This window comes from Brachyistius frenatus, unplaced genomic scaffold, assembly GCF_029030835.1.
Source record: "Brachyistius frenatus isolate BFR_SWC_R1_liver_20210118 unplaced genomic scaffold, ASM2903083v1 Contig_423, whole genome shotgun sequence".
Classification (NCBI taxonomy): domain Eukaryota; kingdom Metazoa; phylum Chordata; class Actinopteri; family Embiotocidae; genus Brachyistius; species Brachyistius frenatus.
In genome coordinates, this window is record NW_027211022.1 from 110,884 (window position 1) to 133,785 (window position 22,902).

At 46.2% G+C, this 22,902-nt stretch overlaps 1 protein-coding gene across 2 annotated transcripts in view; it reads right to left on the reverse strand.

The window, feature by feature from the left end:
• Positions 1 to 592: 592 nt before the first annotated feature.
• The window catches only part of palmdb (palmdelphin b), a 67,896-nt gene continuing 45,586 nt past the window's right edge, over positions 593 to 22,902 (reverse strand). Inside the window, exons 6-8 of one of the 2 annotated variants that reach the window (XM_069725430.1) lie at positions 1,152 to 3,573; positions 937 to 1,028; positions 593 to 684 (exon numbers count right to left, since the gene is read on the reverse strand). In XM_069725430.1, the coding sequence (XP_069581531.1) occupies positions 601 to 684; positions 937 to 1,028; positions 1,152 to 3,573 (2,598 nt within the window). In that variant the 3' untranslated portion in view covers positions 593 to 600. Of the gene's footprint in view, positions 762 to 936; positions 1,029 to 1,151; positions 3,574 to 22,902 lie in introns of both variants that reach the window. The other variant, XM_069725431.1, reaches the window with a different exon arrangement.

Genomic DNA, 22,902 nt, shown 5'->3' on the forward strand with positions numbered 1-22,902 from the left:
TTTTGTCTTTGGTCTATTTTCTATTAAATATGGGTTTAAATGATTTGCAAATCATTGCATTCCGTTTTTTTTTTTAATTTACATTTTACACAGTGTCCCAACTTTTTTGATAACAGGGTTTTATTTTCATATAGTTCTTCATATAATATATTTATATAGTCCTTCATATAATATATTCATACAGTTCTTATGTACAGTGAACCCTCGTTTTTCGCGGGGGTTACGTTCCAAATAGAAACAGTGATAGGCGAAATCCGTGAAGTAGTAACCTTTATTTTACAATTGAAATAGATAGAACTGGACATTAAATATATCTACGTTACATATAGTCGTAATGTGATTTCAATGCACGATGCAAATCCGTGAAGCAGCGAGACCGTGAAAGGTGAACCGCGTTATAGCGAGGGTTCACTGTATACTCAAAGTATAGTAGAAGACTTTGTGTGTCAGTTCTCAGTGGACTTTGTTCAGACTAATGTGGCCACATACATTCTCGTTATTTGCCCAAAGCATCACAGAAGCAGAGTTATTCAGGTTATGTCACAACATGAAACATTGAATGAGAAGAACACTGACAGCTGCTAACTGTTGACTTCCTCTTCAGTCATTTTTTGTAAACTCGCCCGCCTCCCAGCGCAGAGCCATGGCACTCTTTCGTCTTCCTCCTGAGTAGACCTCTGGAAACTGAAAGACAACCAACTGTTTACCTGCTTTCAAAGCACCTCTTCTCTCTCCTCCACCTCCTCTCTCAGGTTATTACACTAAAGGTGAGATAAGCAAATCAGTTTCACATGGTGATCTTGCTGTTCAGAGTTTTCCTTAATTTCTGTCTTTTTTCTTCTTTTAAATTAAGACAGGTTGGACTCAAGACAGTAGATACTAAACAACCTAACTAAGACTGAAAGAAGAAAAGAAAGTGTTTGAAGAAGAACTTACTCTGTGATCGCAGGATAAAGCCGAGCGGTCCATCCTGTAGGTTTGTTTCATTGGTGACGATGGAGAGGACTTACACTTCACTGGTACATCAACTAATAACAAAGACAAAAGAACAGCATTCACTCTTACACACAAGTAAAAATGTGTACAGTGTTGTAAGTAACTTATTTGGTACCTACAGTATATAAATAGAATTAAAAAGAAAATTGAAATACCTGAATTAGCGAAAGCCAAAGTGTCCATGCGATTGGCGCCCCTCTCTGTGCTGAACCTGTCTTTGGTGTACAGGTTGGCCCTCTCTTTCCTCAGCTCCTCTTCTCTTTGTTTCACCATCTTAATCTCTTCGTCAACCAGGGAGATTGAGCTTCTTGAACGCAGCTTGAAAAAAGGGTTATTCAAGAACATCTTTTCCTGGGGCTGCTCACAGGCTTTGTTGAGGGAGAACTCGGAGGCACTGCGAATGATCAGATTGGACGTCTCTAGAATGATGAGGTTGGAGCTGCTGTCTTCGGAGCGCCACTCACCACACGGAGCTGCCGCGCTTTCGTTGGCTGGTCGGGGGCTGAAGTCATTGCTAGGATCCAGGATGATAACGTTGTTTGCTGACACTTCATGTTTAAGCGGTTCCTTGGTGGGGGAGGAGGTGATAATGAATGATGGTGTCAGCGGAGTGCTCATGGATCTAGGAATACTTCGTGACGGAGCACAATCCGTTGATTTTCCCATCTTAGAGAGGCCCCTCTCTCTTTTATAGTTCTCCTCTCTCTCCATCGACATGCGGATCTCCCTCTCTACTGGTGTTTCTGGGTCATCGTATGGGGACCTGTAACTGGAATCATCCAGGCCAGAATCCTCTGAGCAAGGGCTGAACTGGGTGTGAGGGTAATCCCCGGTCAGATTTAAGTTCTCCAGTTCATGTGCTTTCTTCTGAGTTCTTTCGATGTTGCGGACTGGTGTGTACATGAAGCTGTGGCTGCCGTGAAAGCTGGGCTGCTTGGTCGTAGGTAAGACAACCTTGTTTTTGGTTTGCTCCTCCATTTCCCGCCACTGTTTCCGAGCCAGCTGAAAATCCACATGCTCTGTACTGACATTCTCGCTCTTGGTCTCCTGTATCACACAGAAGTCTTTGGGGAGCTTCTTGCTTGCATCTGCATTGATGTTGGTGTGGTTCTGACTAGCATCTCTTCCATTTTCACTCTCATCCTCAGATATTTTGGACAACCCTTGAAGGCCCAGTGGGTTATATTTCACCTCTTGTGGATTGGTAGGATAGATCATGTCCTCAGGTTGTTCCAGAAGTGCTTCCACTTGGGGAACCTCAAAATGGACCTCTTCAAAGTTGTTGTCTTGTTCGTCAAAGTCTGTCACCTCAACTTTCTGGACAAAGAGCTCCTGGGCACTCAGCTGAAGGCTGTCCAGATAGGAGTCATCGTCTTCTTTATTTATAGAAGAGGAGAAAATTGTTCTCCATTTGTCGTCTGTCTCACTGTCTGATGAACCTGCTGCAATCTCAACTCTCAGGCACTCGTCCATGTCATCCGGGTTGTTGGACCCATCTGACATGGCCTCTTCTCGGATGCACTGCTCTAATATGGACTCCCCTGTGATGGGTGGTTCAAACAGGACTTCATGCTCTTCATCTGTGAATATTACCAGATTTTCATATCCAGCATCTCTGAGATTATTGTCACCAGCCTCAGGCTCTGGACCAGGATATAACTCTGGTTCTGGATCAGGATAGTACCCCACCTCAAAGTCTTCCATGGGCTCTGGGTACTGCTCTGGTTCAGGGAATTGTTCTGACTCAGGGACTGGGTCTGGTTCAGGGTATTGTTCTGGTTCAGGGTATTGTTCTGGTTCAGGGACTGGTTCTGGTTCAAGATATTGTTCTGGTTCAGGGACTGGTTCTGGTTCAGGATATTGTTCTGGTTCAGGGACTGGGTCTGGCTCAGGGTATTGTTGTGGTTCAGGGACTGGTTCTGGCTCAGGGTATTGTTGTGGTTCAGGGATTGATACTGGCTCAGGGAATTGTTCTGGCTCAGGACCTGGTTCTGGTTCAGGGTATTGTTCTGGTTCAGGGAATTGTTCTGGTTCAGGGACTGGTTTTGGTTCAGGGTATTGTTCTGGTTCAGGGACTGGTTCTGGTTCTGGGTATTGTTCTGGTTCAGGGACTGGTCCTGGCTCGGGTGCTTGTTCTGGTGTGTCCCGCCTCTTCTGGGTCTCGTTCTCGTAAACACTGTCAACACTGGAGAGAGTGTTGGACACAGATGAGGTGACCGACTCATTTCTGTTGAGCACTTCATGTCCTGGTTCTGGAATCAAAGCGTCCTTGTTATTCTGATGGGTCATGTCGGTCCAATCACCGGCCTCGGTGCCGTGAAGCTTGTCGGTCTCAGTGATGCCGGTTGGTATGTCAGTTAATAAAGTGCTGAGCGTTATCTTTCCCTCCGGGGAACCTGAAACTAAACAGATCTGCTCAGGTGAATCAGCCTCAGCGACCTCCCCTTCACAATCCATCATCAGCTTTGATTGTTCAGTTGTTTCCATGGTGACAGAGATGGAGTTGTGATTCTCAGTTGTGCTGCAACCTTCGTTCAGTCCTTCTCCATCTGCCGCTCTATGCTGCAGAGTAGCTTTCTGAGAGAAAATGAGAGAAGGAGAACACATGTTAGTTATCTGGGAGGAAGGAGGAGAACTGAACGTTTTCTAAAAGCACTGCTGAGCAGCTCTGTGGACACGAATCAATGATGTCACTGTATCCTCACTTCAACTCAGCAGGATCTGTTGTCTTTGGAACCTTGGAGTCCTCAGATGTGATTTTGGATATACAACTATCTTTCAATTTCTAAATGACCATTCTGGAGTTGGCAGGTTCTCCGTGTGGAACCTTCCTGTTTGTAGTCTGCATGTTCTCCGTGTGGAACCTTCCTGTGTGGAGTCTGCATGTTCTCCGTGTGCCTGCGTGGGTTCTCTCCGGGTTAACAAAGTGTCTGTAGGAGTGAATGACTGGTCTTTGTTTCTGTCTCTCTGTGTTGGACCTGTGATGGACAGGAGACCTGTCCAGGTGAACCCCGCCTTCGCCCAAAGTGAGCTTGGATAGGCTCCGCCCCCAGTGACCCTGTTCTGGATAAAGCGGGTATTGATGATGGATAGATGGATTTTTGTCAACATCCTGATAATCACCATCTTCATTGTTATCATGAACACCACAGAAGAAGAATGCTGGTTCAACAACACTCCATGAAGTTGTTAAAAGAATCAAACCCTCCTGAAGAGATATGTGCGAGTGTATACGTGCATGTTTGTGATTGTGTGTATGAGTATATGTGAGTGTGTGTATTTATGTGTATGTTTGTGATTGTGTGTATGTGTGTTTGTGGGTTGTTACAGAGAGGAAACACATGGAATCAGCTGAATTAGAAGACGTTATGTTTTGTATTATGTAAGACTGCAGGACAGTGTCCTCCTACACACAGAGAAGATGAGTTAAGACCCCCCCTACACCTACACACATACACCCACACATACATATACACACACACACACACGAGTATTGCTCGTCACTAGCTGAACCATAACTGACTGCAATCCTTGATTTATACATGTGAACATGCGCTCGCTGAACACTATAACACAGGAACATGTATCTACATGCTGCACAACATCAGGAGAATACGTCCTCTTCTCACTCAGAAGGAGGTGCAGGTTCTGGTCCAGGCTATGGTCCAGGCTATGGTCCAGGTTCTGGTCCAGGCTCTGGTCCAGGTTCTGGTCATCTCACGTCTAGACTACTGTAACTCCCTCCTGGCAGGTCTACCTGTTAGTACCATCTGACCTCTGCAGCTCATCCAGAATGTCGCAGCTCGACTGGTCTTTAACCTCCTAAATACACTCACACTACTCCGCTCCTCCTCCTCCTGCTGCTGCTCCTCCTCCTCCCTTCACTGGTTACCAGTAGCCGCCCACATCCATTTCAAAACATTGGTACTTGTGTACCGTGCTGTGAACAGATCGGGTCCAGGCTACATCCAGGACATGGTCCAACCCTACACCCCAGCCCGCTCCCTCCGCTCTGCTTCTACCAATCGGCTTGTTGCTCCTCACTGAGCTAAACACTCTACTAAATCACGTCTGTTTGCTGTCCTGGCTCCTAAATGGTAGAATGAGCTCCCCAACGACATCAGGACAGCAGAAATTCTGTACATCTTCCGCCGCAAACTAAAAACACACCTCTTCAGACTTTACCTTGAACAGTAGAACTTTAGTAGCACTTAAAATGGCACTTACTGATAGAACTTTGTAGTTTGGCTTTCTTGAAGACATTTTATTTTCTTGATTCTTGTTGTTCTGGTTTGAACCCTCATGGTTGAAATTAACTTATTGTAAGTCGCTTTGGATAAAAGCGTCAGCTAAATGAAATGTAATTGTAGCAAGCTTGGTGCTACCGGGGTCTCTCCTGGACACAGATGACACGCTCAGTCGTACGTTCGGGTGTAAAATGCTTTTATTTTCCCGGCCCATACACCAATGTCCTCGTGCAACCGCTTCCCCCTCCAGCCTCCTTCTTCCTGCTCCCTTTATAGGGGAGAGCTCATCAGTCCACATCCAGCTCAGCTGTGCTCATCAGTTCGTATTCGGCTCAGCTGTGCTCATTACACCTTCCCGGCACCATTCCCTGAACCACTCCTCCCACTCTCTAACCCCTGCAGTTGAGCTAACCACACCCCACCACCACATACCCCCACCGCCCGACTTAGGCCGGGGAGCCATCTGGCCTAACCTACTCCCCCTTCCCCCCTGAGAGCGGGAGAGGAAGTCGGCCACAGTCATCTGCGCCCCCGGCCTATGGATCACCTTGAAGTTGAAAGGCTGTAACGCCAGATACCACCGAGTGATCCGAGCGTTGGTATCCTTCATGCGGTGGAGCCACTGGAGCGGAGCGTGGTCCGAACAGAGGGTGAATGAGCGTCCCAGCAGGTAGTACCGCAGGGAGTCGACCGCCCACCGGATGGCCAGGCACTCCTTCTCCACTGTGCTGTACCTGGCCTCCCTTTCCGATAGCTTCCGGCTGATGTACACAACAGGGCGGTCCACCCCCCGCACCTCCTGGGACAAAACAGCCCCCAGCCCTCTGTTCAACGCATCAGTCTGCAGAGTAAAGAGGAGAGAGAAGTTAGGGGTGTGAAGAAGTGGTTCCCCACAGAGAGCCTGTTTTACCTTCTCAACCGCCCACTGGCACTGCTCCGTCCACTGGACCGGATCTGAGGCACCTTTCCGGGTCAGGTCAGTCAAGGGCTGGTCAGTTCCGCGAAGCCCGGGATAAACCGCCTGTAATACCCCGCCAGCCCCAAAAACCGCCTCACCTCTTTTTTTGTTTTGGGCTGCGGACAGCCGCCGTCTTGTCCACCTGAGGGCGCACCTGCCCCCCGCCCAAGTGGTACCCCAGATACTGTACCTCCCTCCGTCCAACTGCACACTTCCCTGGGTTGGCGGTGAGCCCAGCCTGCCTCAGGGACTCCAGCACTGCGCCCACCCGCTGCACATGCTCCGTCCAGGTGATGCTGTGGATGATGACATCATCCAGGTAGGCGACCGCATATGCAGCGTGCGGACGCAGCACCCGGTCCATGAGGCGTTGGAAAGTGGCCGGGGCACCGAACAACCCAAAGGGAAGTGTGGTGAATTAGTATAATCAAAACGGAGTAGAGAAGGCCGTTTTTCCCTTAGACTCTGGCGAGAGAGGAATCTGCCAGTAGCTCTTGGTTAAATCCAGTGTCGTGAAGAAACGTGCAATGCCCAGCCGGTCCAGGAGTTCGTTGACCCGGGGCATTGGGTACGCATCAAATCGTGACACATCATTCACCCTGCGATAGTCCACACAGAACCGAATAGATCCATCCTTCTTGACAACCAGAACAATGGGGCTACACCAGGCACTGTTGGACACTTCTATTACCCCCATCTCCAGCATAGCCGCCAATTCTCTCTGAACAATTTTTCTCTTGTGTTCAGGTAGCCTGTAGAGTCGCGACTGCACCGTCACATCTGGAGATGTCTCAATGTTGTGCACTATGAGGTTCTTGCAACCTGGCAGGAGGGAGAACACATCAGAAAACTGCTTCTGCAACTTGGCAACGTCTGTTCTCTGGGTCCCGGAGAGATGGGCGTCGAAAGGGAGTGAGGCAGGATTGGTGGACTTTGGAACCTCTGGCCCCAGCTCCTCTCTCTCAGATACCGCGGACACCAGAGAAACAGACTCCGCCTCTCTCCATGCTTTTAAGAGGTTGAGGTGGTAGAGCTGTGTAGCTCCGCCCCTGTCAGACCGCACCACCTCATAGTCGACATCACCTACTTGCCGTGTGACCACGAAGGGCCCTTGCCACTTGGCGAGGAGTTTTCAGCTGGAAGAAGGAAGCAATACAAGTACCTTTTCTCCCGGTGTGAATTGCCTCAGCTTGGCCCCTCTGTTGTACAGCCATTGTTGACGTTCCTGGGCCTGGAGCAAATTCTCACGTGACATCTGACCCAGTGTGTGGAGTTTTGCTCGCAGGTCCAGGACGTTTTGAATTTCACTTTTGCTGGAGCTCGGACCTTCCTCCCAGTTTTCCTTAAGCAGGTCGAGCACCCCTCGTGGTTTCCAGCCAAACAGCAGTTCAAAGGGAGAAAATCCCGTCGAGCCCTGGGGGACCTCCCGCACTGCAAACAACAGAGCATCAAGCCATTTATCCCAATTACGTTCATCGTCGTGTATAAATTTACGAATCATGGATTTTAAAGTCTTATTCAGAAGCTCCACAAGCCCGTTAGTCTGTCCTAATGGTACGAATAGACTTAATGCCCAGTAATCCATAAAGTTCTCTCAGTGTTCGTGACATGAACGAGGTGCCCTGGTCAGTCAGAATCTCTTTCGGGATTCCAACTCGGGAGATGACCTGAAACAGAGCCTGCGCAACACTCTTTGCCGAAATGCTGTGCAACGGCACTGCCTCAGGATATTGTGTTGCGTAATCCACCAGAACGAACACAAAACAATATCCCCGTGCGCTCCGGTGAAATGGCCCGATGAGGTCCATGCCAATTCGTTCAAATGGGACCTCCATTAAAGGTAGAGGACGCAAAGGCACCCTCGGAATGGCCGGCTGGTTTACCAATTGACACTCTGGGCAGGATGCACACCAACGGCGCACATCCCCCCCGGATCCCCGGCCAATAAAATCGGGTCATTATCCGGTGCAGTGTTTTTTCATATCCCATGTGACCAGCCATCGGGAAAATAATTTCCCAGAGGCTTTTCGGCACCAACAACTGGGTGTTTTTCTGTCCTGTCTGACTGTCACGACTCACTCTATACAGCTTGGCCCCTCTGTTGTACAGCCGTTGTTGACCTTCCTGGGCCTGGAGAAAATTCTCCCGTGACATCTGACCCAGTGTGTGGAGTTTTGCTCGCAGGTCCAGGACGTTTTGAATTTCACTTTTGCTGGAGCTCGGACCTTCCTCCCAGTTTTCCTTAAGCAGGTCGAGCACCCCTCGTGGTTTCCTGCCAAACAGCAGTTCAAAGAGAGAAAATCCCGTCGAGGCCTGGAGGACCTCCTGCACTGCAAACAACAGAGGATCAAGTCATTTATCCCAATTACGTCCATCGTCGTGTATAAATTTACGAATCATGGATTTTAAAGTCTTATTCAGACGCTCCACAAACCCGTCAGTCTGTCGGTGATAAACACTGGTCCGAATAGACTTAATGCCCAGTAATCCATAAAGTTCTCTCAGTGTTCGCGACATGAACTGGGTGCCCTGGTTAGTCAGAATCTCTTTAGGGATACCGACTTGGGAGATGACCTGAAACAGAGCCTGCGCAACACTCTTTGCCGAAATGCTGCGCAATGGCGCTGCCTCGGGATATCGTGTTGCGTAATCCACTAGGACTAACACAAAGCGATATCCGCGTGCACTCCGGTGAATTGGCCCGATGAGGTCCATGCCAATATGTTTGAATGGGACCTCCATCAAGGGTAGTGGATGTAAAGGCGCCCTCGGAATGGCCGGCTGGTTTACCAGCTGACACTCCGGGCAAGATGCACACCAACGGCACACATCCCCCCGGATGCCCGGCCAGTAAAACCGGGGCCATTATTCGGTCCAGAGTTTTATCATATCCCATGTGGCCAGCCATCGGGTTATAGTGAGCCGCCTGGAAAATCATTTCCCGACAGCTTTTCAGCACCAACAACTGGGTGTTTTCTTGACCTGTTTGAGTGTCACGACTCACTCTATACAGTCTGTCCCTAATCAATGAGAAGTGCGGGTATGACAGCGCTGCGTCAGGGTGCACCAGCTGACCATCAATTCTTATCACTTGATCAAAGGCGAAGCGTAGAGTATCGTCCCGAGACTGCTCAAGTGGAAAATCCTCCATGGAGCGTAATTCGGGAACCGGCGGAGTCTCCAGAGGAGCGTCACCGCTGAGCACAGCACACATCCCGCATGTCTCTGCCAGTCGTGAACGCACCCCAGTACACTGCCCCATTAATTTATGAAACCCGGGCCAATCTGTCCCCAAGATTAGGGGGTGCGTAAGGCGGGAGCTAACCGCAGCCTTCACTTTATGTTTTTTTCCCCCCATAACTAATTTCTACATCCACCACTGGATAATCGTGAACATCCCCATGCACACACTTAATTCTCACCCACGATGCATCCACCAATGCCCTGGTCCGAACCAGGCTCTGGTGGATCAGAGACTGCATACAGCCTGAATCCACCATCGCCTGATACGTCACTCCTGGACCGGGGGAGGGTGTTGGAGGGCTGGCAACACGAACCGTCTGTCCCGCTTCCATTAACGGACATTCCCTCTGGCAGTGTCCGGGCTGCCCACACCTCCAACACTGCTGCCCTGGCGGTTGAGGAACCCCCTGCAGGTTGGGAAGGGTGCCGGGACCGGCCGGACCCGTGGGATTGGTGAACCTGGGGGTTCTGACAGGGCCTGAGCCGCCCCCGGTTGCTGGATCCTCCGCTCAGCTGTGCTCATCAGTTCGTATTTGGCTCAGCTGTGCTCATTACCCCTTCCTGGCACCATTCCCTGAACCACTCCTCCCACTCTCTACCCCCTGCAGCTGAGCTAACCACACCCCACCACCACAGTAATGTAATGTAATGTAACACTAGGACACAGAACACTAGAACACAGAAAACAGAACACAGAACACTAGAACACTAGAACACAGAAAACAGAACACAGAACATTAAAACACTAGAACAGTATGACACAGAACACTACAACTAGGACACAGAACACTAGAACATTCGAACACAAAACACAGAACACTAGACACTAGAACACAGAATAGTAGAACATAGAACAGAAACCTAGAACAGAGAACACTAGAATACACAGAACACTAGAACACAGAACACTAGAACACAGAACATTAGAACACAACACTAGAACACAGAACACAGAACACTCGAACATAGAACACAAAACACTAGAACACACAACACTAGAACACAGAACACTACAACACAAAACACTGGAACACAGGACACAGAACACTTGAACACTAGAACACAGAAACACAGAACACTAGAACACAGGACACTAGAACACAAGAACACAACACTAGAACACTAGAACACAGAACACTAGAACACAGAACATTACAACACTAGAACACAGAACACTAGAACACAGAACACAGAATACAGAACACTAGAACACAGAACACCAGAACGCAGAACACTAGAACACAGAACACAGAACACCAGAACACAGAATACAGAACACGAGAACACAGAACACTAGAACAGAAAACAGAACACTAGAACACAGAACACTGGTATACAAAATGCAGATCGCAGAACACTGCTGATGTTGGCAGCTCTTTGTTTACAGTTCGAGTTCTGGACACATAAGACTTTTAGATCTTTGTTCACTCCACAATGAGTTCTCTATAGAACTACACACACATGCACACGCGCAGACTGTCTCTTCGTTTTGTTCCAGATGAAGCGGACTTCATCCCCTCACTCCTCCTGATTAAAACTAACCAACATTAAAGGTCCCAGAATCTGATGGGGACACATTTCAGTGTAACACTGAACTAAAGGCAGACTGGACAATATTATAAATTTTTATGAAATGTAAAAGAACTTTAAACTTTTAATTGTATTTTCAGTAGCCGTCTCAGACGTTTGGACCCACTGTGAGTGCAGATCATGTGGTTCACTGAAATCATAAACAGAAACAATATTTCTGTTTTGACTTAGACACTTCCTCCCATATGTCTACAGAACTTATTATTAATGCAATTCACACAAAACACAATAAAGATGTTCAGGAACAGCAAGAACAAAAACAATGCAAGGACATTTTAAATGCAACCAGTCCTGAGCACCAGTGCAGCCACAGATAAGTAGGTTCATTTAAAAGTGACTGATTGCAGTGTTACATTTGGTTTAACTGGCTGTAGTCTGAGCTCACTGCAGGAAATCCTGTTACTTCCTATAAACTGTAGCCTTTAAATAAAATGTATGTTTCTTTATGTGCTAACTTAGAAGGCATTTAATGCATCAAGAGTTTACAGATCAAGATGAATTTACAACATTTTTATTAAAATATGGAACATTTATCTAAAATTGGTCTTCAAATCATCCACTTCTGTTTCCAGGATCATTGAGTCCCTCTAATCAGTTCAATGCACCAGTATATGAGATGACCTGCTGCTCCTTTTCAAACAGAGCAGTCTCCTGTTGGACTAACTGACCACTGACAAGATACGTAAAGACAATAAACCTACAGCGTGACAACAGACAACAGACTACGATTCTGGAGTGGAAATCACTGCATGGGCTCAGGAACACTTGTGAAAACCATCGTCTGTGAACACAGTTCATCGCTGCGTCCACAAATGATGTTAAAACTCTCCAAAGAAGAAACCAGATAGAAACATGATCCAGAAACACCGCTGCCTTCTCTGGACCGAGATCATTGAAGATGGACTGAGGTGAAGTGGAAAACTGTCCTGAGGTCTGATGGATCACAATCTGAGATTCTGTTTGGAAATCATGGACGCTGCATCCTCCAGGTTAAAGAGGAGAGGGACCATCAAGACAATGTCGGAGTGTTGTTAAAAGAGGAGGTGATGCAGCTCAGTGGTGAACATGATCCTGGAACAACTTTATGGAGATGTGTTGCTGACATCAGATTCACAATGAGAAGATATTTTTTATAAAACAATAAAATATCTCAGTTTCAACATTTGATATGTTGTCTTTGGTCTATTTTAAATTAAATATGAGTTTACATGATTTACAAATCATCACATTCTGTTTTCATTTAGATTTTACGCGCCATCCCAACAGAGTGTGTCTATAGAAGTGCTTTGATGCTAAATGAGCTGTGATATGTCTGTTCGGAGGAGTTGTGCTGTGGACTCACTACATTAAAATGAGTGTTGGTATTTCTTCTGCTGAAAGCTCTGGTTGAATCCTTGTCCTCACTCAGCTGAGGTCATGAAGCTGCAGCTCACCACGGACTGAGAGCTCTTTTCACGGCAGAGCTAAGAGTATTTAACAGGATACCCAGCTGCTGACTCCAAACATCAAATACTGGCAGCCTCGAGGTGTCTAATCCTTTCGCCTTCCTCTTTCTCCACATCTGTCTTTGGAACAGTCACCGTCGGCACATTCCTGACGCCCAGGCGTGCACCCAGAGGCCGAAACCGCCGTCACAGTTTCAGCTGCAGATGATTTTGTGACAAAGCTTGAATGGCACACAAATGAATATAATCATCTCGGTGTGAGTTAACTGCAGCAGGTTACAGGAATACAGGACGTATCACTCTGACAGCCTGATGTGGCAGCTTCACCGCAGCAACATGTGAATGTAAAGAAGTCTCATCACAGCAGCTTGTTTCAATACAGCAACTAAACACAATGCCATGAATTCAGCACATTTACCCACATTTGAGTGAATGTCCACACGGGAAAATCTCAAATAAAAAGAAGACATTCTGTTTCTTCCTTACCAGAGCTCAAAATGTGACATCAGATAATGATTAAAGAAATGATTGACAGTCCCATTTCATCAAATACACTTCTTTGATTTCACCTGAGGCTGAATCACCACGACATCAGACGACTGGTTCCTAATCAAAGAATACCTTTATTAATCAGAGCACAAACACAAACACACTCACACACACACTAACACGCACACACTCACACACTCACACTCACACAAACACACACACACACACACACACACACACACACACACACACACACACACACACACACACACACACACACACACACACACACACACACTCACACGCACTCACATACTCACACACATGCACACACTCTCTCACACACACACACACACACACACACACACACACACACACACACACACACACACACACACACACACACACACACACACACACACACACACACACATCCATACAATCACACACACACACACACACACACACACACACACACACACACACACACACACACACACACACACACACACACACACACACACACACACACACACACACTCATCATCCATCATCCTTCCATCCATCCATCATCCATCCTTCCATCATCCATCCATCATCCATCATACGTCCATCCATCCATCATCCTTCCATCCACCCATCATCCATCCATCATCCATCCATCCATCCAACTATCATCCATCATCCATCATACTTCTATCCACCCATCATCCATCATCCTTCCATCCATCCATCATTCATGCTTCCATCATCCATCATCCATCCATCCATTATCCATCCAACATCAGCCATCATCCATCCAACCATCTTCCATCCATCCATCCATCCATCCATCCATCCATCCATCCATCCATCCATCCATCCATCCATCCATCCATCCATCCATCCATCCATCCATCCATCCATCCATCATCCTTCCATCCACCCATCCATCCATCCATCCATCCATCATCCTTCCATCCACCCATCATCCATCCATCATCCATCATCAATCATCCATCATCCATCATCCATACATCCATCATCCATCATCCATCCATCCATCCATCCATCCATCCATCCATCCATCCATCCATCCATCCATCCATCCATCCATCCATCCATCCATCCATCCATCCATCCATCCATCCATCCATCCATCCATCCATAAATCATCCATTATCCATCATCAATTATCCATCCATCCATCCATCATCCATCCATCCATCCATCCATCATCCATTATCCATCATCAATCATCCATCATCCATCATCCATCATCCATTATCCATCATCAATTATCCATCCATCCATCCATCATCCATCCATCCATCATCCATTATCCATCATCCATCATCCATCCATCATCCATCCATCCATCATCAATTATCCATCATCATTTATCCATCCATCCATCCATCCATCCATCCATCCATCCATCCATCCATCCATCCATCATCCATCATCCTTCCATCATCCATCCATCCATCCATCAATCCATCCATCATCCATCATCCATCCATTCATCCATCCATCCATCATCCATCATCCATTATCCATCATCCATCCATCATCCATCATCCATTATCCATCATCAATTATCCATCCATCCATCATCCATCCATCCATCCATCCATCATCCATCATCCATCCATCCATCATCCATTATCCATCATCAATTATCCATCCATCCATCATCCATCCATCATCCATCATCCATCCATCATCCATCATCCATCATCCATCCATCCATCCATCCATCCATCCATCTGTAGTTTTCTCCAGATTGCTTCTTTCCTCATTGGACCAGTGATGTCATGTTGAGCCGCATGTCGTCACCCCGCTGGTCTTCCAGCTGGTGTCCCACTAACAATGTGGGCTTCATTGATAACTGGAACACTTTCTAGGGAAACCTGGTCGGATCCAGAGAGACGGATTCTTCCTACTTTGGATGGTGCAACTCTTCTTTCTAGAAACATGACATCTCTTAACTCAACATCTCATCACGTAGAGCTGCAGTCTGATAGCTGCTCGGCTTCTTTAGAGCTGTCAATCACCCATAACACAACATCCCATAGAGATTGTGTCTGTTCCCACAACACCATTTAACAAACTCAACAAAAGATGTATCTATAAAACTGTAATAAAATTTGATCCTACCAAATTAATGGATAAAAAAAATCTGACAATTAAAAGCGGACTATTAAATATGAGATCTCTCTGGTCTAAATCTCTGTTAGTAAATGACTTGATAACTGATCATCAGATTGATTTACTCTGTCTCACAGAGACCTGGCTGCAACAGGAAGAATATGGTAGGATTAATGAAGCAACTCCTCCCAGTCATATTCATTATCATATTCCTAGAGATTGTGGCCAAAGAGGAGGAGGAGGAGGAGAAGGAGACGGAGGAGGAGGAGCGGCAGCAATCTTCCACTCAAGCTTATCAATTAATTGGAGACCTGAACTTCGTTGTTCATTTGAAATTCAGACTCTGAGTCGCTGACCGAACTGGAAAACACAGAACCGATTATATTAGTTGTTGTTTATTCATTGTTTATTATTAGTAGTATTAGTTGTTTATTTATTGTTTATTATTATTAGTATTAGTTGTTGTTTGTCGCCCAGCTGGTCCTGATTCACATTTTCTACCTGAACTGTGACTTTTATGATTTGGTGCTGAGTTCAGGTAACGTGATGATAGAACGACAGCCTCAGCTCTACTTTCAGCTTATTATTCCACTCTATTGGCTCTCAGCATGTAAATAAACCCCGTCACCGTGGTAACCACTCCCTCCATCTGCTGCTGGCACACGGAAAGTACACATTTCATCGTATTTCCTCAAAACCCTGTTCTGTCAGACCACTTTTTATTAACATGTGAAGTTCCAATAATGGAGGACAGCATGTGGGAATAAATCCCATCAGAGCAGATGTTTGTCTGATGATGCCGTGGCCAAGTTTAAGGAAGCAGTTACATGTTTATCCTCTTCGATGCCGTGTGTTAAAGCAGTGGAAGACATCTACGTTGATCTTAGTCCCACACTAGTGGATCATCTGGTAGAAAACACTGCAGTATCTCTGCTACAACTCTAGCCTGGTTCTGTTAACAGATGCTCTGCCCACCTCTGTTCCTGGTTCTGTTAACAGATGCTCTGCCCACCTCTGATCCTGGTTCTGTTAACAGATGCTCCGCCCACCTCTGATCCTGGTTCTGTCAGAGGTTTCTTCCTGTTAAAGGGAGTTTTTCTTCCCTCTGTTGGAGGTTTTTCTCCCTTAAAGAGGAGGTTTTTCCCTCCTAGCTTATGTGGGAATTGTTGAATTGTTGGGTTTCTCTGTATAATGTAAAGTCTTGCTGTAAGGACTTTAATGTGTTAAGTGCCATGAAATAACCTGTGTTGTGATTTGGCGCTATATAAATAAAGTTGAATTGAATTGAATATAACCACGTCATCCTGACAGATCTTATAGAACCACATCATCCTGACAGATCTTATAGGACCACATCATCCTGACAGATCTTATAGGACCACATCATCCTGACAGAGATCTTATAGAACCACATCATCCTGACAGATCTTATAGGACCACATCATCCTGCTGAAGAACAGATCAGGTCACATGTTCATTCATTCACACACTAGTGTAGTTTATTTAGACTCAGTCCCACATTCACTGTCCTGTTGCCCGGAAATTCTCCAACGGTAAACGTGGATTAATCGGCCGCGAAAAACCAAATGCAGTATTTCCTCCTGTTAAAGTAACGTTAGATAAAAACTCCAGTGGGAAAATACGAATGCTTTTCAGAACTGAAACTATTTATTTGCGAGGTGGTTTCAAAGATTTAAATCCTCAGTTTGGACTTGAGAGCCACAGACTAAATAGAGTGAAAGACTGCAATAACGTCAGCCATACCCTTTATTCACTTTATTTCCTGCTAACGTGGATTGACTGACTGATTGACTGACATATCCTCCACAACATGGTTCCCTGCTTGAATGGACTTAATAGACAAGAGAATCATGTGACAGATGAAGATAACGTATAAATTTGCACATCACAGAAATATCTCAGAATTTAAAACACATTTGAATCTGTGGACGCCATCATACTTCTGTATGTATCCTCTTATCAATTCAAAATTAAACAAAAATCAAATGTCAAAAACCTCCTCAGTAAAAAGTGTCATAACTATTTTCACACAATTACAAAAATGTCCTCTCTTTCCTCTTCTTTTCAAAAAGATGCCTCCATAAGTCATCATACATCGTCAGCGACAAAAAAATCACGTCCTGCTTCTCAGGAATGCGTATCTGCTAAAGGCTGAATGTACTGCAGAAAATAATGTGGTCAAATCCAACCACATAAAACTGTAGGACTGAAAACAATAGTCAGATAAAATGTACACATGCAGGTGAACTGCCCCTTTAAAAGTATCTGTTTCATCCATTAACATCAGTATGCAGGTCCAAACTGAACAGATTATTTCTATCATCATGAACATACCAAACACACACACACACACACACACACACACACACACACACACACACACACACACACACACACACACACACACACACACACACACAAACACACACACACAAAGACAGTTTACCCCCCAAACACACACACACACACACACACACACACACACACACACACACACACACACACACACACACACACACACACACACACACACACACACACACGGATGACTGCAGCCTGTCGATATACAGCATATTATCAACCCAGTAACTCTGCTGAGGCTTGCAGCATCCCTCCATTCACATCAACACCAAACACATGACGTGATCCCATCTCAGCAGCTGAAGCAGATAATGCAGCGTGGATCTACACAGTGTGGATCCACGCCCCGACAAAGGAAAATCTCTGTAAACTTTTAGATGTGTGTCTGTGTTTGTGTTCATGAACCTACCTGAGACTGGTGAGCTAACGCAGAGGGCTCTGCTCTGTTTCTGACTGCAGCCTCACACTGGCAGCTCTGCCTGGCTGCTCCTGCCTCTGATTGGATGGATGCTGGAAAGGGGGGGGCTCATGAAGCAACCAATACTTGAGCTTCCGCTGATGAAAACACTCTAAGGCTGAGAGGAGCTCATCTCTCCCACAGCGGGACTGATCCGAACCACCTGCTTCTCTCTCTGCTAGAAGTTAGAAGAACTTTAGAGTTAAACCCACATTTAATTATTGTGTTTTTTTTTATTAAGTTTGGCAGGTAGTTAAAAGATGAGTTTGTGTTTCTATAGACGTGTTTTCCTTCTTAAAACCATTTACATAGCTACATTAATTTTCTATCGGTTGTTGGAAACCTCTATGAAAACGTGTGATTTCATTTAGCAGTGATTTTATGTTCCAGCAGTGTTTTGAATTTTGGGGACGAGCGGAGCCTTGATTCAGTTTGCGACACAGATTGTAACTGAATCAAGTTGAGTCCAATATTCACCACATTCTCCCCAGTACGTCCAGGAACTATCTGGTTCTTTATCTTCTAGATGGTCCTTCATGTTCTCCAGTACGTCCAGGAACTATCTGGTTCTTTATCTTCTAGATGTCCCTCCATGTTCTCCAGTACATCCAGGAACTATCTGGTTCTTTATCTTCTAGATGTTCCTCCATGTTCTCCAGTACGTCCAGGAACTATCTGGTTCTTTATCTTCTCAATGTTCCTCCATGTTCTCCAGTACGTACAGGAACTATCTGGTTCTTTATCTGCTTCATGTTGTTAGGATTCCTGTCTGCTCCTCTGTTTTGTCCCCAATCACCTCTCCTCATATTTTCTGTCATTCCCCTGTCTGTTTGTTTTGTGTCCCCATGTGTTCTGTGTCCTCCTCTCTCCGCCTCCTGTCACCTCCCGTGGCCACGCCCCTCACCGGTCTCAGCAGCTGCTACCACTCTCCCCTGATCACCACCTGCAGGTGTGCTGCATCTCCTTGATCACCTCCCCGGACTATATGTACCTTGCCCCTGCACTCATCTGGTTGTCATTACTTCTGGACATTGTGAGGGACAGGGTTTGAGGGAACCCACCTGGCCTTCTGGGACCCACCCCAGGAGGAGGCGACGCTCGGGTCACCGGTCCTCCGGTCCTGCTACGCCCCTGGCCTCTGGACTTGTAGCCATCAGTCGCCACGAGCAAGCCTACAGCCCCGTCAGTCACCACAGACTCTCTGGCCACTACTGGCTCTCTCACCACCGCAGCTCCGGCAAGCGATCCAGACACCATTCGGGCCAGGGAGTTGGTCCACTGGTTCCTACAGTGTGGCCTACTCAGCGGTAGTGCCGCTCCTCTGTTTCCTGTCGCTGGACAGGTCGTTGACGCCCCACCTCTAGCTCCGCACTCCAGGTGGGTCGACGCCCCGCCTCCAGCTCCGGCCTCTATTGGGTCGACTCACCGCCTCCCATTCAGGTCTCCGACTGGGTCAACGCCCCGCCTCCAGCTCCGACCTCCGGCCGGTCTCTGGCAATGTGTCCAGAGAGGTCCCCCAAGCCGGCCCTGCCTCGTCATCATCCTCCGGAGAGGTCCCCCAAGCCCGTCCTGCCCCGTGGGCGTCCTCCAGAGAGGTTCCCCGAGCCCGTCCTGCCCCATGGACGTCCTCCGGAGAGGTCCCCCGAGCCCGTCCTGCTCCATGGCCGTCCTCCGGAGCGGTCACCCCAGTCCGTCCAGCCCTGTGCCCGTCCTCTGTTCACCTAGGTTTCCCTACTCATGTCTTGTGTTGTTGTGGTCCTCTGTCCCTCCTCCGGTCCCCCTCCTCCCGCCCGGTCCAGCCCAGTCTAGTCGCCCAAAGGCTCCCTTTGAGGGGGGGGGGGTATTGTCAGGATTCCTGTCTGCTCCTCTGTTTTGTCACCAATCACCTCTCCTCATGTTTTCTGTCATTCCCCTGTCTGTTTGTTTTGTTTCCCCATGTGTTCTGTGTCCTCCTCTTCTCACCTCCCGTGGCCACGCCCCTCACCGGTCTCAGCAGCTGCTACCACTCTCCCCTGATCACCACCTGCATCTCCCTGATCACCTCCCCGGACTATATGTACCCTGCCCCTGCACTCATCTGGTTGTCGGTGCATTACTCCTGGACACTGCGAGTTTCTGCTAAACACCGCAAGGACTGCCAGTCACCCGTCTGTCATCCGTCCGTCCTTCGTCTGTCTGTTCCTGTTCCCGTTCCCGTTCCTCTTGCTCCTGCTCCTGCTGCAGAACTATCCAGTCGGAGCCACCAGTTGGTTGAGTTGCCCTCCCGACTTGGAAGGAAATAGACACTGTAGGTGCCACCTTTTGTTTGTTTGTTTTAATAAAGACTGTATTTTGAACCGAGACTGCGAGTCTGTGTGCCTGCGTTTGGGTCCTGTTAGACACTCCACTGACATAACACATGTTCCTCCATGTTCTCCAGTACATACAGGAACTATCTGATTCTTTATCTGCTTCATGTGCCTCCATGTTCTCCAGTACGTACAGGAACTATCTGGTTCTTTATCTGCTTCATGTGCCTCCATGTTTTCCAGTATGTACAGGAACTATCTGGTTCTTTATCTGCTTCATGTGCCTCCATGTTCTCCAGTACGTACAGGAACTATCTGGTTCTTTATCTGCTTCATGTGCCTCCATGTTCTCCAGTACGTACAGGAACTATCTGATTCTTTATCTGCTTCATGTGCCTCCATGTTCTCCAGTACGTACAGGAACTATCTGGTTCTTTATCTGCTTCATGTGCCTCCATGTTCTCCAGTACGTACAGGAACTATCTGATTCTTTATCTGCTTCATGTGCCTCCATGTTCTCCAGTACGTACAGGAACTATCTGATTCTTTATCTGCTTCATGTGCCTCCATGTTCTCCAATACGTACAGGAACTATCTGGTTCTTTATCTGTTTCATGTGCCTCCATGTTCTCCAGTACGTACAGGAACTATCTGGTTCTTTATCTGCTTCATGTGCCTCCATGTTTTCCAGTACGTACAGGAACTATCTGGTTCTTTATCTGCTTCATGTGCCTCCATGTTCTCCAGTACGTACAGGAACTATCTGGTTCTTTATCTGCTAGATGTGCCTCCATGTTCTCCAGTACGTACAGGAACTATCTGGTTCTTTATCTGCTTCATGTTCCTCCATGTTCGCCAGCACATACAGGAACTATCTGGTTCTCTATCTGCTAGATGTTCCTCCATGTTCTCCAGTACATACAGGAACTATCTGGTTCTTTATCTGTTTCATGTTCCTCCATGTTCTCCAGTACATACAGGAACTATCTGGTTCTTTATCTGCTAGATGTTCCTCCATGTAGTTTTAGTGCTGTTGAGTTTAGTCAGTGATATCGTCGGTCCAACTGATGCAACAGGTCAGTGATCACCTGGTTTTTATGACTGACGGTTACCTGCTGCCTCTGACGATGGTGTTAAAGAAACATTGAAAGTTTAAGAACTGATAACCCTCCTCTGTCTTTTGTTAGAATAAAATAAATATAATATCATTTTTATTCTATTTTTTCATGTTGCCAAAGTTCAACAGCAAAATTCCACTCACTGGAATACAGTGAACTATCTAACTTTGACTTTATTATAGCTTTAAATCTTTTAAATAAATGCAATTATACAACACATGGTATGGTGAAGTCAGTCTAGTGTGTCTATGACAGTTTGGACTGATGTTGCTGCCGCATTAAAAACCTTTGTAGAAAAGTAATAAACAACTCTGTCAACAGGTTTTCATAATGAACTGAGTCACTGTTGTCACACATCAGAACCACAGGAGCTCAGTGCACCACTTCTTTGTGAAAAATCCTATGAAGAGACTGAAAGCCACAGAAACAATCCTCATGTCTTCAGTCAGTTGTAAATAACAGGCTGTCTAGCTGTAAACTGTGTGAAGTGCTTGTGCTGAAGTGTACATGGCAGCTTGGACTAGCAACACGTATGACGCACCAGTGAAGTGAAGACAAACAGAATGAGTGGTGAGCATCGGGCTGATGAACACTAATGTGTTTGAATGCATTTCAGAAATGAAAACAGTAATTAAACAGTAATACTGTTCCGGAGGGAAGCGTGTTATTAACTTCAGTCCTATGAAAATAATGGAATATGAGACGTGCCATGAACAGCAGAGTTTTGATCTCAATGGGACCACCTGGTAAAATAAACAACAATTTGAAAAATAAAAACATATAATACTGAAATGAAGCATGTGTTGATGTGCAGGAGAACAGCAGACGCGGAGGTTTGGTACACTCTTCCAGGAAATACACGACTCAGTGTGAATATTGAATTTCAGTGACAGTAATAACAATGGATGGCCGTGGTTTCTCACTTCTCAGGTTTTTGTTGTGCATAAGAAATTGCTGTTATATAAGTGTGCCCTTTTTTTCCATCCTCCTCCATGTTTTTCATAATGCCACAGAGACACAGAGCGGGAGAGAAAGTAACCAAGGACAAGTTTTACATGTGGAACAGAACAACACTCAGCTGTCCGTACACATTTCTTACTGCCTATCACACACATGAAGACGTCTCATTAAGCTCCAACATTTAAGTCCTCTAGTTCTGAGGTTGCTGTCCTAAGACTGTTATCAATGTATGATTACTTTAATTTCCCATAATTAAACTCATCACTTTCAGTGATTGTAAATACAGAACACTCATATCAGCCCTGTATTTACATTTACTGCGACCTCTAGTGGTCGTAGTAATTATGACAAGAGCAAATCAGGTGAAAGAGTAAGAAGTCTTTCACCGAGGAGACCAAAAGTTAACGTTGACTTCTTTTAATTGCGTAATATATTTAACGTACTTTTCCAGGTCTTAACCACGAGTTCACTGTTACAGTGAAGGTCTTTATGCCTGTTCAATTTAATTTAATGTAACTTTATTTATAGTTACAAATCACAATGCAACTTTCTTCAACTACTATTTCATACTAAAGTCATGACAACAGAGCTTTACAACA